The sequence below is a fragment of the Sus scrofa genome, chromosome 9 (genome assembly GCF_054392235.1).
Source record: "Sus scrofa isolate SSC_HxYL_T2T_F1_AM1 chromosome 9, Sscrofa_HxYL_maternal_Yorkshire_Landrace_v2.0, whole genome shotgun sequence".
Classification (NCBI taxonomy): Eukaryota; Metazoa; Chordata; class Mammalia; order Artiodactyla; family Suidae; genus Sus; species Sus scrofa.
The window spans coordinates 124,922,245-124,936,308 of record NC_139391.1 but is presented as its reverse complement, the minus strand read 5'-3'; the positions used below and the strand labels follow the sequence as shown (position 1 = coordinate 124,936,308).

The following is a 14,064-nucleotide window of genomic DNA, read 5'->3' as shown; positions in this document are numbered from 1 at the left end:
ACAAGTCCCAATCCTGCCTAATGCTCAATAAGGTGAATGGAAATAAACGTTGACCAGAAAGATTTCACTCCAGAATTCTCTTAAAAGACGGTTTTGTTAGATAAAAGTAGCAAAATCACCCATATTTTCTTTAATTTTAGAAGTAAGCACTTAACGGACAGTTAATAAAATACTATATATACTATCTATCGAAATTTTCAGTCAAAACTTGCATAGATACTTACATAAAATGGCATATTTTCTTCCAAAAGTGAGACTGGTTTTTGAAATCCTAAAAAAAATTTTTTTTCTATTTATGTGGAATAAGAACCATGAATGCTACAAAAGATCTCTTTCTAATGCCACTATTTCACAACTTACGTACTGCCTTTCATTGTATCATTGTAGAGTAATGAGATATTTCCATGTTCTTTTTTTTTTTTTTTTTTTTTTCTAAAAGACCCATCATCTTAGTTTGGAGATAGAGGGCAAAGACTTTTCATAAAGAGATTTCACTAGTAACCTTTAGCAGAATTAAGAATAGTATTGGTAACATCTTAAACAGTTGGACAAAATATGTCAGGAATTATGTTACTAAGGCTGTTGCTCCAGAATCATACCCCTGCCCCTCCCTCAACTGGAGACTAATTGCCCTTATCTGGGTTTCAGGCTCAATTACAAAAAGAGGAAGCTGCAAAGGGAAAAACCAGACTGGTTGAAACCAACTAGACCCAAGATGGTGGAAGACCTGACCTCCAGGAGACCTTGAGCCTCATTACACATTCATTGTAATATATTAGCATGCTAAATGACACACCCACCAGTACCCTGACAGTTGACAATTGCCGTGACAACAGCTGGAAAAGTCCACACAATGACTGAAAGGGGGTGTTGCCCCAGTTCTGAGTCTAAACCACACCCCTGCTCTCAGGTAAGTCATAAATTTTCCTCCCTCTCATCACTCAATTTTCTCCCTTTCACCTCGATCCTTCTAAAATATATTATTCAGCCCAAATCTGGCTGAGAAGTTGATTTATGAAGTAAGTTTCCATACTACTCCATTCTTTGGCCAGTGAATAAACCTTGTCCTGTTGCAGTCTCAGCATTGGTTTCTTTACCGGCTGTGTGAATCTGGATGGAAAAAGAAGCTCCCTGGCAAGACCCCTAGGCCTGGACTAGGACCCTAGCACAGGTCCAGGTGACCAGTTCAGTAACAGTTAATCATAGCCTCTAATTTCTTAGGGCTCCAACACAGAATTTCAACAAATTTCAATGATAATGTCTAGCATTAAGTTCTTACTATATGAACGGCTAAAGAATTTACATTTTTAATATTATGAGGGAGCCATTATTATTAGCCCCCTTTTAAGCACCAAGAATAATTTATCCCTCTAGATGATTACAGTGGGCACCTCTCACATCGACTGATCCAGTAAAAGTGGGATAGATACGGTCTTTAGTGTGTGTGCTTTCTGCTTTGCCTCAGTAATCCAACTCCTATGACTGAGGTCAAGAGGATGATACCAAGAAGCGAAGCTTTCTCTGTGTGACTGGGAATCTGAAGAGCACAATGCTAACTAACATCTTCCTGAGGACTGAAAGTCTTCACACTCTTTAAAGGACTAAAAATTCCCTTATTTCCTCATCAGCATAACTATAGCTACTGTCTGCACACCGAGAAACCAAACAGGAGAATTAAGAAAAGCAAATTTCTAAACAAATAATGGGATACCAAGTAACAGCTTTTAAGCTCTTTCAAAAGCTCTCAGTAATAGAAAACTTTAGGAACAGTAATCTAAGACATCCATCCCTTTCAGGATGGAAATGATCTCTACGTAAATAATTAAAAGAGTAGCACAAAGAGGTTAAATAACTGCCTTCTAGTAAGAAAGGTACAAATGCATCCTCTACCTGCCTTGGGAAAAAATCGGGGTAAATTTGGGAAGGAAAAAAAAATTCTGGATCTTTGAAAATACGGATGAATCTAAATAAACTATTTCCATAATCGTTCTAAAAAATGTGTATTACCTGAAATAACAAAGGCCTAAGGCGTACAGAAAAAAGGAGGAGTTATTTTTGATATTTTAGGAGAGAATGACTGCTGGTCTCTGTGGCAATTTATAAAGACCATACCCAGGAAAAAAAGAAATGGCTTCTATTAATCATATACTTTGTTCTCTACTATACTTAAGAAGAGAATAAATAAAGTATACCAAACTTCTTATTGGGGCCTAAATGTCACTTCACTCACAATTATATTCTCAAAGTTTTTTTTTTTTTTTTTTTTTTTTGTCTTTTTGCTATTTCTTGGGCCGCTCCCGCGGCATATGGAGGTTCCCAGGCTAGGGGTCCAATCGGAGCTGTAGCCACCGGCCTACACCAGAGCCACAGCAACGCGGGATCCGAGCCGAGTCTGCAACCTACACCACAGCTCATGGCAACACCGGATCGTTAACCCACTGAGCAAGGGCAGGGACCGAACCCGCAACCTCATGGTTCCTAGTCGGATTCGTTAACCACTGCGCCACGACGGGAACTCCTATATTCTCAAAGTTTTAATGTACCCTCTTCATTTCCCACTGCTGAAATTTAAAATATTATCAAACATTTGACTCAAATTATTGCTTTTAAAGTTTAGAGTCTTTTTTTTTGGTCTTTTTAGGGCGGCACCCATGGCATATGGAGCTTCCCAGGCTAGGGGTCAAATCTGAGCTACGGTGGCTAGCCAACACCACAGCCACACCAATGTAGGATCTGAGCCACACCTGCGACCTAATCAGAGCTCAGGGCAATGCCAGATCCTCAACCCACTGAGCAAGGCCAGTGATTAAACCCAAGTCCTCATGGATCCTAGTCAGGTTCCTTAACTGCTGAGCCACAAAGGGAACTCCATCCAAGTTTAGAGCATTTCATCTCTGATTCAGAATATAAGGGAGAATAACGTTTACTTTTATTCTAAACCTGCATTTCTCAAGAATTATTTGCTCTTACATCACCATCGATTTCTTCTTACATAAATTAAAAGTAAGAGGGATAATATTTCAAGTATCTTCAAATGAACTAAGCTGGAGTTTACAAATCTTAGTGTACAGCTGGCGAAAATCAGTTTTAGAAAAGTCAATTTTAGAAAAGCAATTTTTATCCATTCTGATTGTTCTAATTTAGTTTACCAGTTCACATTTACTTGTTCCTACTGAATTACTCTTTAAAAACTGTATTATTTTCCAGGTTCTATAGGAGAGGAATTTCTTCTTTATTTTTTGTTTAACTTCTTTTGCCTTGTATTGTGCCTCTCCTAAGTCCTTTTTCTCAGGGGGAATGGTGACCATCATTGCTTTGGCTGTCCAATGCCTGGCTGTCCAATGCCTGAAAATAGCTGTTTATATATATTTGTGTGGTCCAGTCTTATATTGTGTGCAATGGGAGGGCTAGTCTTGTTCCAATGATTCCATCATAGCTGGTACCAAAAGCTTATCTCTTATTCAAACTACTAACATGGTCCCTTCCTTGGTGAACGCTGCCCTTTAAATCTATCCTTTACCTTAAATCTGTCCTGTAACACTTAGCAGAGGATTTCCAACATGCAATTATGATCATGTCATTCTAAGGCTTAAATTAAAGCCCTTCAGTTGCTCTCCTTTGCAGTGGTTTTCAAAGGACTGATGGTATATTTGTGTGTGGAAGTATGTGACGAGGGAGGTATCTCTGCTTTGACCAGAGCAGACTTCAGAGTTGTCTGTTGTACTGCACTTCTGCATAGGCTTTCTACAAAGAAAGGGTTCTTCTTTAAAAAAAAAAAAAAAAAAAAGAAAGAAAGAAAGAAAGTGTTTTACAACTATCTTATAGAGTAAGTGCAACCTCCAGGTTTTCCACAGTCTGGCCACTGTATGAGTATCCAGCTACAGACTTTACATTCTAGGAATACCAAATTGCTTGCATTTCTCTAATAAATACCCCATGTTGTAGTTCAGAGCATTTGCTTAGTTTGCTCTCTCAGCCTGAAATATTTTCCCGTACTTTCTTTTCCCTTCCAAACCTGCCAGGTAAACTCCCATCCATCCTAAGGCCTCACCTCTTCCAGGAATCTTCCCTCCTATCAAGCTCCTAAGAGGAGGATAAGGTATCCTCTCTGATGTTCCTCCAACAGCAAAGCTTCCTCTGTCACTACACTTACACACGGAATTATAATTATTCATTTGTGCAACCAATTCCATGTAAGTTAACAGTTTATGTTTTACCAGTTAACCCTTAAATCTTAAAATAGCTCCAACTCACAAATGAATAAGTGGGTATCTGACAGGTAGAGATGGGGGCCATTTTTGGCAAAGGGAAAAACATAACATCAGCCAAGAAACTGGTAAGCATACGACTTTTTTACTTTATTTGCAACAGGGAGTAGGCCAATTTAGCTAGAGCCTCTTAGGGGGAGAAGTTGGATAGAACACCAAAATATATTATAACCACATGGGAGGGCTTTAAATACCAGGCCATGCATAATTCAGGAAGCTCTGGGAAACCATTCAAGTTTTTAGATCAGAGGAATAGTAGCCTCTTAATTGGTCTGTCTCCTTCCTATCTTTCCCTCTTCCAATGCATCCTACAGATTAATATTCGTAACACACAACTTCGATCCCCTTCCTTTCTTAAGCTTTCTTTGGTAATTGCCCACTGCCAACAGCATATTAATGATACAGACTACAGTCCTTTAGAATAAATGGGTTTCTTTTATTCTACCCCATTTACTTGTGCTATTTATCAAACACCATTTTAAAATTATTTGTCTCATTCCCACAACTAAACTTGGTACTGGGGAGAAGAGAAAGAACTGTGCCTTATTCTTTGTAACTCCTAACACAGTGAATTCACATACAGGGGTACGTTATGTATCTGCTGAATAACTTGAAAATGGTTCTGAATGAAATATGCCATGAGGAGTTTTCCCCAGGATAAAAAAAAACACCTGCTTTTAGCTGTTTGCACAAAGCCTAACTGCTATTTTCGTCAATATATCTGGGTGTAAATTGAGCTTTCCAAAGGCAAGAAAAATATTTTAAAATATTTTGAAATTGCATTATTACTGCCTTCCTGCCTATACTAGCATGCAGCTTAAAAAATTTCAAATACAGAAAGAAGCGTCTGAATGAAGAAAAATGGAGCCACATTTACATTCCGAATGGCTGGTGATTGCCAAAAGAAAGACACTCCTAAATTTAGCTTTCTTCTGTATCTTTGTCCCGGCTGCACCTCGAGGCTCGCGATTGTCTTCTTTACCATTTCCCTCAACTCCTCCATCTCTAGTTTACTTGGTCTCATCTCCTGCAAGCAAAATGGAATTCAAATGGCCTCCTACGCCCTCTTTGAACTGGGTTGGTGCCAAGCCAGCTGGGGCTGATCCTGGCATCCGGGCAGGGAAGTATATTTCCTAACACATCACCAGTGTCTATCTGGCAGTATTTGCATGAAGTAATTTACTGAATCAGTGAGTCATTTCTCAAGGTGACACTCCTGACAGACGTCTCTCCCGGTGTTCTGCCCAGACCTACCCTCTGTCACACTCCCAGTCTGGTAATTGGTGTATTTAACACTCTTCCCATGTACGTCCCCCAAGCAGACTTTTTCCCATTTCTGACAGGAAACATGCAGAGTTCAGAGAGAGCATTAAAAGATCCCCCACTCTGAATACACGAGTGACACCAGACTAATATAATCCTCCCACATCCCAACAGTGCCTGGCTAAGGATTCAGTTTAAACCCCTACAGAACCCTCTTAATTGATCTTATTAACACAGCAATAAACACCCCCATGATTAGTTGATGAAGGTTTAAAACAGCTTTTTAAGGTAATTTTTTTTGCAGGAAATCCCTTAAACTCCTTGTTTCAAGGAATTCTAAATTAAATTGTTCAGTGCATAACTCCACATATATGAGTTATATTTTTCATGATAGTGTGGGTGGAAGGTAGAAGAGTGACAGCATATTCTGATCCTTCCACGGGGGAGGGGAGGGGGGGAAGGATTTCTAATCTTTTCCTATCATGAAATTAATAGAATACTAAATAAAATAATAAAATTCTAATAGTTGGTAGGGTAGTACCATACCATTTTTTCTTACCTAGGGATTTACTCCAGTTTTTCCAACTTAATCATGGTCAAACATACCTGTCTCAGAGCATTAAACTGTTTTTTTAACTCGGCAGCCCTTACCTGGTCTATTGCAGTAATGTAACTCATCCATTTCCTTCCAATGCCTTTCACTCAATTTTCCACATGATCAACAGTTACTTTTCTAAGAAGCAAATGTGTGATAACGTTATTGTCCTGTTAAATATCTTTCCATGGCCCAAATCACTTCCAGAAAAAAGTCCAAATTCCGTAGCATGACCTTCAAGGCACTTTACTATTCAGCTTTTGCCAGCTATCATTTTTCCTCTTGCAAATTATATTCCAAGAATTCTGAAAGTTTTGCAGTTTGCCATTGAGATATAAGATGTCCTTGACTTTGTATCTTTATAATACATGGAATGTCCTTTTCTACTTTTCTTCCAAGCAAGCTCCTATTTGTCCCTAAAGACATGGCTCAATCATAAATTTCTCTGTAAATCCTTTTCTGGCATTCTCCATTTTAAACTATAACCCACTCCAGGCAATATCTTAGTTAACCTTTCCCTTATGGTAATAGTATAATCTTTTTTAAAAATTGTATTGAGATGAAATTCACATAAAATTAACCATTTTTAAGTAATGTGAATAATTCAGTGATATTTAGCACATTCATGATGTTGTGCAGCCACCACCTCCATACTTAGTTCCAACTGGTTATAACTTAATTTACCTCAATGTGTCCCCAACAAAATTGCATCTCTGCAACCACAATAATGCACACATAACAGATGCTCAATAAATAAAGATGGAATTACATATTCAACCATGGGAAAGCATCTTATGGATTTTTTTTCTCCCCTTTTATTATCCAGTCTTAGAAAAATAGGTAACTAAGCCTCTCGTTGTAGGAAGACTTATCACATAGGATAGAAGGTAAGGAAATGACTATTCAGGAATCAAAGTTTATAATTTGGCTTTTTCAAAAAATTATTTATTCAACAAATATTTACTGAGAATTTTACTTATTTATTAGGAAATGTTGTAAGCACTGAAGCATACAGCACTGAACAAAACAGACAAAATCCCTGCCCTAAAAACTTATATAAGAGAAAAGAGACAATAAACATAATAAATTATATACCATTTTAGAAGGTGGTAAATGCTATGGGGGAAAAAATAGAGCCCAGTAATTAGATCAGAAGTTCTAAATGGATATACAAGGAAGGGTTGCAATTTTAAAGAAGTCTCTCAGGGTGGGTCTTATTGAGCAGGTGATATGCAAGCAAAGGGTTAAAGGAAGTGAGAAAGGGAGTCAGGCAAACATCTGAGGTAAAAGACAAGGCTAAGGTCTTGAGGCAGGGATGTGCCTGATGTGCCTAAAACAGTGACGAAGCCAGAAGGGCTGAAACACAGTGAGCAGGGGAAGTCTCTGGCCTCTGAAGCTTGGAAGGATGGAGCTGTCATTAATGGACATGGAGATGCCCCAGCAGCTCTGGGAGGAAAGATCAGGGGCTCAGTGTGGGGCCCATTGGAAACGGTGATTATCTATCTAAGCAGAGGTGTAAAACGAACAGGAGGATAATGAGTCTAGAGAAGAGAGATGTGTTAGGCTTGAGATATAAAATTAGGATTGTCAGCATGAGAGGGTATTGGAAGTCACAAGACTGGATGAGATTCCTGAAGAAGTGAGGTCCCAGGACTGAACTCTGTAGCATTCTCCTGCTGAGATCTGGACAAGAGACGAGAAATTGGCACAGATGACTCAGAAGGAAATGCCAGAGAGGCGGCGGGGAGAAACTAAGAGAGCAGAGAGCACAGGGTCATGGAAGCCAAGTGAAGAACATGGTTCTAGGAGAAGGAATGAGTGATCAACTGCATCAAATGCCATTAAAGAATAAGACGAGAAGTGAAAATTGACTAGTGAATTTAGCAGTGTGGAGGTCACCAGTGAGCTTGACAAGGGCAATCTTTACAAAGTAGTGCATGTTAGAGCGTGACTGAAGCAGGCTTAAGAGAGATGAGAGAAGAATTGAAGACGATGAGTTTAGAAGTTTGGGGAATTTTTGCTAGAAAGGGACGAAGAGAAAAGAGTGGCAACTGGAGGTAGAAATGAGATTAATGCAGGTTTATCTTTTCTTCTAAGATGGGGGGGATAATGGCATGCTGATGGGCAACATCTAGCAGAGAGCAAAGAGTTAAAGATGTGCAAGAGATAAGGGAAAACTGCCGGAGGGACGGTCTTGAACCGGAAAGAAGGGGCACGTGCGGAAGGAATAACGGTCAGACTGTGGACAACTCCAAGGTAAAAAGAAGGAGATCAGAGCCTAACGAAATAGTTTCGGGCGGACAGGTGGACAGGGTGATAGAGCTCTCTTCTGAGTGCCTGAATTTTCCCAGTGAAGTAAGCAGCAAAGTGATCATTGCTAAGGAAGGGTAATCAAGAAGGAATCAAAAAAGCAGCAGAAGTCTGGGGGAAAAACAATCACCTTCGAAATAATTTTAGGAGTTCCTATCATGGCTCACAGGAAACAAATCCGACCAGGAACCATGGGGTTGCAGGTTCGATCCCTGGCCTCGCTCAGAGGGTTAAAGATCCGGCGTTGCTGGGAACTGTGGGGTAGGTTGCAGACACAGCTCGGACCTGGCATTGCTGTGGCCGTGATGTAGGCTGGCAGCAACAGCTCCAATTAGACCCCTAGCCTGGGAACCTCTATATGCCATGGGTGCAGCCCTCAAAAGACCAAAAAAAAAAACTTTTTTGGATTGTGCTACTCAAAGGATGGTCCAAGGTCCTAGGCTGTTCTTCAAATTGTTTAAGAGTCCTCAGCCAACAATTTGACAACACAGGAATTAAGAAGCAGGCCTCGTGTGATCAGCAGATTCATCTCATTGTGCATCATGTGCTCCTTGAACATGTACAATTTTTGTAATTCTATTCTTTCTTTTCTTATGTTATGATTATCTATTGAATAGTAATTAAATTAATAAAAATGTGAACTTACATACTTTTGCCTTTTTAAAACTTCATTTTTCTTAACAATTCATATTATTGTATTTTATTGTTCATGATGAGGTGGGGATAAAACTGGTCTTTCACCATACAAAGACTGAGAAGTCCTAGTCCAGGAGAGCTGGACAGTGACTGGACTAGGGAATGTTTTGTGATTGCCAAGCAGCATTAGAGGCTCACATGAGGTTTGCGGCTATTAGCTAAAAGACAGTCAGCATGACGGAGTGATTTTCTCCAGAAACATTGTGCTGCGTGGAAGCAGGGCAGGAAAGATGAGGAGGAGCATTTAACTGACCTATCACACTGCCAACTGAGTCTGCTGATGCAAAAAAAGGGCAAGGAAATAGTATGCAAAGATTAAACTGACGGTGGAATTCAAGCTGGGAGAAGTGGGAAGAGAGGGTATCGGAGGTATGGGGGGGGGAAGGTGGTAGGATCAATGGACCATAAGTCCCCAAAGAAGTGAAAAAATGCTAGAAAAAGGGATGAGCTAGAAAGATGAGCAGCTAAGACTGTCAGACATTAGGATGCATGCAATTTAGAATAGGAAGAAGGTGTGGCCACGAGGCAGTAGAGGAGAGGAGTTCAAGGAACTCAGGGCCATGGTATTGAAAGAATCTCACTGCCGATACTGGAATCATCCTCAGTTAAGGCGGGAGTAGTGCTGGAGATAATGATAACGAGCCAGGAGGTAAAGTCAACAAAAAATGAGGAGGAATGACTGGGGGAGAGGGACAGGGGGTGGCTGGAAGATGACTACGACATGGGACTCAGAGTTTGGGCTTCATAGGAAAAATGAGGGGGAACAGACAGGAAACGACCATGAAATGAGAAGGATGCCTACTGAAGGCAGCATGGAATGAAGGCTGTGGGAGAAAAACAGCCATGCCTGACAGCCCTTCATAGACGGGAAGGTAGACATTCCTCAGGGAAGGGAGGCATTCTCATGAGACCAAGAAGTTAAGGAACTGCTTGAGAGAAGAGGTGGAAGAAACAGCCGAGTTGGCTGATGACAGACCCTGAGTTGAAGAGGGCATAGTGAAAGGGGTTCGAGAGGTGGGAGAGGATGCTCGGAAGGCAGGGACAGCAAAGGAGATCCACAGAGCCATATGCAGAGTGGAAGATAAGGGATTCCTCACTGTCTAGGGCTACTCATGACGACTAGCATTAAAAAAAAAAAAAAAAAAAAAAAGGATAAAGTACCTAAGAAATTGTTTTAGAAACATCATTCAGCATGGATAGTTACTTGATGGTACCAAAGGGGACCCAAGCCTGGATGACTCAATTGATCAGTAGTATTTAAGGCATGGATTACGTCCTGGTTCTAGATAAGGCATGCTCTTGCCCTTAAACTATTTATCTTTAGGCTATTTAATTTCACACATTACTAAATTGAACAAAATGTGGGTGAGGGCAAAGAGATGGCAAATGCTAGGTTCACATCCCTCCTTATTAAGAGCTCTGATGAAAGACTGCTGACAGAGCCGATTGGTTTAAATGGGCATTGTGAATTATCTGTTTATTCAAATTGGATAATTAGAAATCTTCTATACTAATATTCACTCTACCAATTTTTATTCTGTATCTAGTTAATATAAACAAGGCAACATGTACACTGTGGCAGAACGGGCTGACCTTTACCAAATTATTTTAATAAAATTAAATTTAACTTTATTAAAATACTGGGGAAAAGGTCATGGGTAGGGAGATGGTAACAAAAGGGACATTTTTCAATGGCTGGAGAAAAAGAATAAGCCAGTTCAGAGAGGGCACATTAGCCAGGGCCTTGCACATAAGAACCGTCTATGAAAAGAAAACACTCTAAGTGCGTTATTGTTAATGACCCTGCCTTCGCGAGGTTAAAAGAGGCTGAGTGAGAGAAGAGACAGAAAAGAAAAGGGATGGGGGCGAGGGAGAGAAGAGAAAAGGGAGGTAAAGATCCACAGATGAGATTTAAGAAATGTATTTTTTGGGTATTGCTTCCTCTGAACTCACTTTTCTAGAGGGATGACTTATGAAACTGATATTCTACCTAAGAACTTCCTAGTTATTTATATATAATTTTGGCACTTAATCTTTCTCCTTCATTGAGTAAGATCGCTTCTTAGTCTCTCCCCCAAACCCCCACCCCATTTTCTGTCTTCTTTATCAAGAATATACTTGGTCTTTTTTTTTTCTTTTTTACGTCATGGAGATTAGGCATGGGATGGTTTGTGGCCCTACTAAATCAACTCTCCGATAAATGGCCAATAAGCAAATGAATTCTTTGGATATGGAAGGATCTGTAGACTAGAAGAGTTTGAGGAGTAAAGTAGTAATAGTCTATCACAAGTTCAAGGTTTTTTTTTTTTTTTTAATTTAGAGGGACAGAAAGTTTATCTAGAACTAGATGTCTGTATTAATTATATGTCTCTTGGCCCTTCTCTCCCTTGCTGTGTTTCAGGAAACAAATCTCTACAGAACACATCAAAGGCAATCTTTTCCTTTGGCTTCAAGTTAGGTTTGGCCAGTAGGTAACACTGGCAAGAAATCAGAAAGCAGGAAAAAGAGAGCGTGCTTGTTTGTTCTCCCTTGCTTCCTCCCTGCTGGCCATTTTTGTGTTGGTAGAAGCTGTGCTCTTTTGTGTATTGCCACACCAACTGCCATGCAGCCCTCTCGTGCAACTACAGTTCCCTGGGTTCCAAAAACATTGCTCCCTTCCCTTGTCTTCAAGTCTAGGGTGGTAAGTGCTGTCTGCTGTTACTCGTTCACTGCTACTTCGGCATCCTCTGGTGGGGTCCCCTATGCCGTCCACACCTCTGTAAATAGTTCCTTCATTAAAGCCCATTCAATTAATCTACTGACTGTGCCACCTGTTACTTGAAAGGAGCTAGACTGATAGAATTTCCAATAGCCCCTCTGGACCACTTTCAGAGCCAGGTCTCCACAAGCCAACCCATCCTCAGTTCAAATGATCTCAATTCAAATTCACTGTTCCGTAGTGAAAAATCCAATCTTATCTAGTTGAAGTCGCTCCTTCATGGCAATCACAAGTCATCATGATGACACCAGCAGCCCTTTTGACAGCCCTTTACACATAGTGTATCATTCATAAAGCCCCCATTTTCATAAACACAACTTACAGAGATGCCAATTAAAAAACTAGAGTATTTCAAGAATTTGGTCAGAGAAGGGAAGTGGCTTTTCTCAGGAACATCCCCCTCACCTCCTTCTCCTTGTTGAGCAACACCAGCTGGCTGTCTGTGAGGATGCAGTACTTCCGCTCCCATGTTGTCGTCTCGGTGTAGGGTGACTGGCCACAAGACAGACGATGGGTAGGTGGCCCTTTCACATCTGCGTGAGAAACATGAAAAACCAAAGTGACAAGTCATGACTATGCTCGGTCAACTTGCATTTCAAATGAAAGACTCTCTAAAATCATATGGAAGAGGTCTAAACATAAATAAATCTAAATGGTCAACTGAACACTTAAATTCCTCTGAAGAAAATAAAAAGATTTATATACAGAGGGAAACTTCTGCCTTCTAGGCTTCAGAAAAGAGGGGTGAAACACTCTAGGAAGAACTGTTGGTACAAACTTGACACAGCAACACATCATACAACGCACTAAAATCAGAGAAGGTCACTTCAGAGCAAAACCAACATCATTCAAACTAAAGAGGTGGGAGTGCCTCAGAGACCAGAACGAAAGACAGCCTTTAGGTTAAAGATGATGTCGCATGTACAACTTTGCGAGTGCTTTTGATCCAGAACTGGCAGCCTGTCTTCAAAATGGCTTTATTTCTAGTCTGACCTAAGAGCATCATATCACCACTAGAGGCCAGTAAGATCTTAAAAACACAGAAGGCAATTTCCTCAAGGAAAGATCTAAACATACTATCATGTCTCTTAAAGTTGGAGGTATACAATCTCAAAGTTAAATGTTTTAATTCTTACAAATGTCTAATTTCCTATGTTACTTTAATTTTTTATTGAAGTATAACTGACATGTCACATTATAGTAGTTTCAAGTGCACACATAATGATTCAATACTTGTGTACATTGCAAAATGAGGACTGCATAAGTTTCATCACTATCCTTCACCATAAAAAGTTACAAATCTTTTTTTTCTTGATGATAACTTTTAAAGATTTATTCTCTTGGCAACTTTCAAATATGCTCTACAGTGTTGGCTACAGTCACCATGCTGTAGCTGACATTCCTGTGATTTATAACTGGAAGTTTGAATCTCTTGGCCCCCCCTTCACCCACCTCACCCACTGCCCCCAAACCTCGTTCCTCCTGGCAATCATCATTCTGTTCTCTGTATCTGTGAGTTTTGTTTTATTTGTTCATTGGTTCTGGGTTATAGATTTCACATATAAGTGAGGTCATACAGTATTTGTTCTTCTCTGACTTATTTTATTTAGCATAACAGCCTCGAGGGCCATCCATGTTGTCATAAGTGACAAGATTTCATTTTTTAATGGTGGAGTAGTAATCTATCCATCTACCCAAGGACACTTAGGTTGCCTGCATATCTTGGCTGCTGTAAATAATGATGCAGTAAACACAGGGTTGTTTCTAATTAGTGTTTTCAGGTTCTTTGGAACATGGCATTTCCAAATTTCCAGAAATGAAATGGCTGAGTTGTACGGTAGTTCTATACTTAATTTTTTTGAGGAAACTCCACATGGTTTTCCATAGTTGCTGTACCAATTTACATTCCCATCAACAACAGTGCACAAAAGGTTCCCTTTGCTCCACATCCTCACCAACACTTGTTATTTCCTTTTTTTTTGGCTGTGCATGCAACCTGCAGAAGTTCTCAGTTCCCGGGCCAGGGATTGAACCCACGCCACAGCAGTGACCTGAGCCACTGCAGTAACAACATCAGATCCTTAACCCACTGTACCACAAGGAAACTTCTCTTGTCTTTTTTCATGACAGCCATTTTCAGAAGTGTAATCTCTCACTGTGGTTTTAATTTGCAT

General features: G+C 40.1%; 1 protein-coding gene across 10 annotated transcripts in view; it reads right to left on the bottom strand.

The window, feature by feature from the left end:
• Positions 1 to 14,064, bottom strand: part of RASAL2 (RAS protein activator like 2) — a 388,065-nt gene that overhangs the window by 185,516 nt on the left and 188,485 nt on the right. For all 10 annotated transcript variants that reach the window (XM_021063713.2, XM_084977749.1, XM_084977751.1 and 7 more), the window contains one exon: positions 12,296 to 12,423. In XM_021063713.2, coding sequence (XP_020919372.2) covers positions 12,296 to 12,423 — 128 coding nt within the window. The remainder of the gene's footprint in view (positions 1 to 12,295; positions 12,424 to 14,064) is intronic.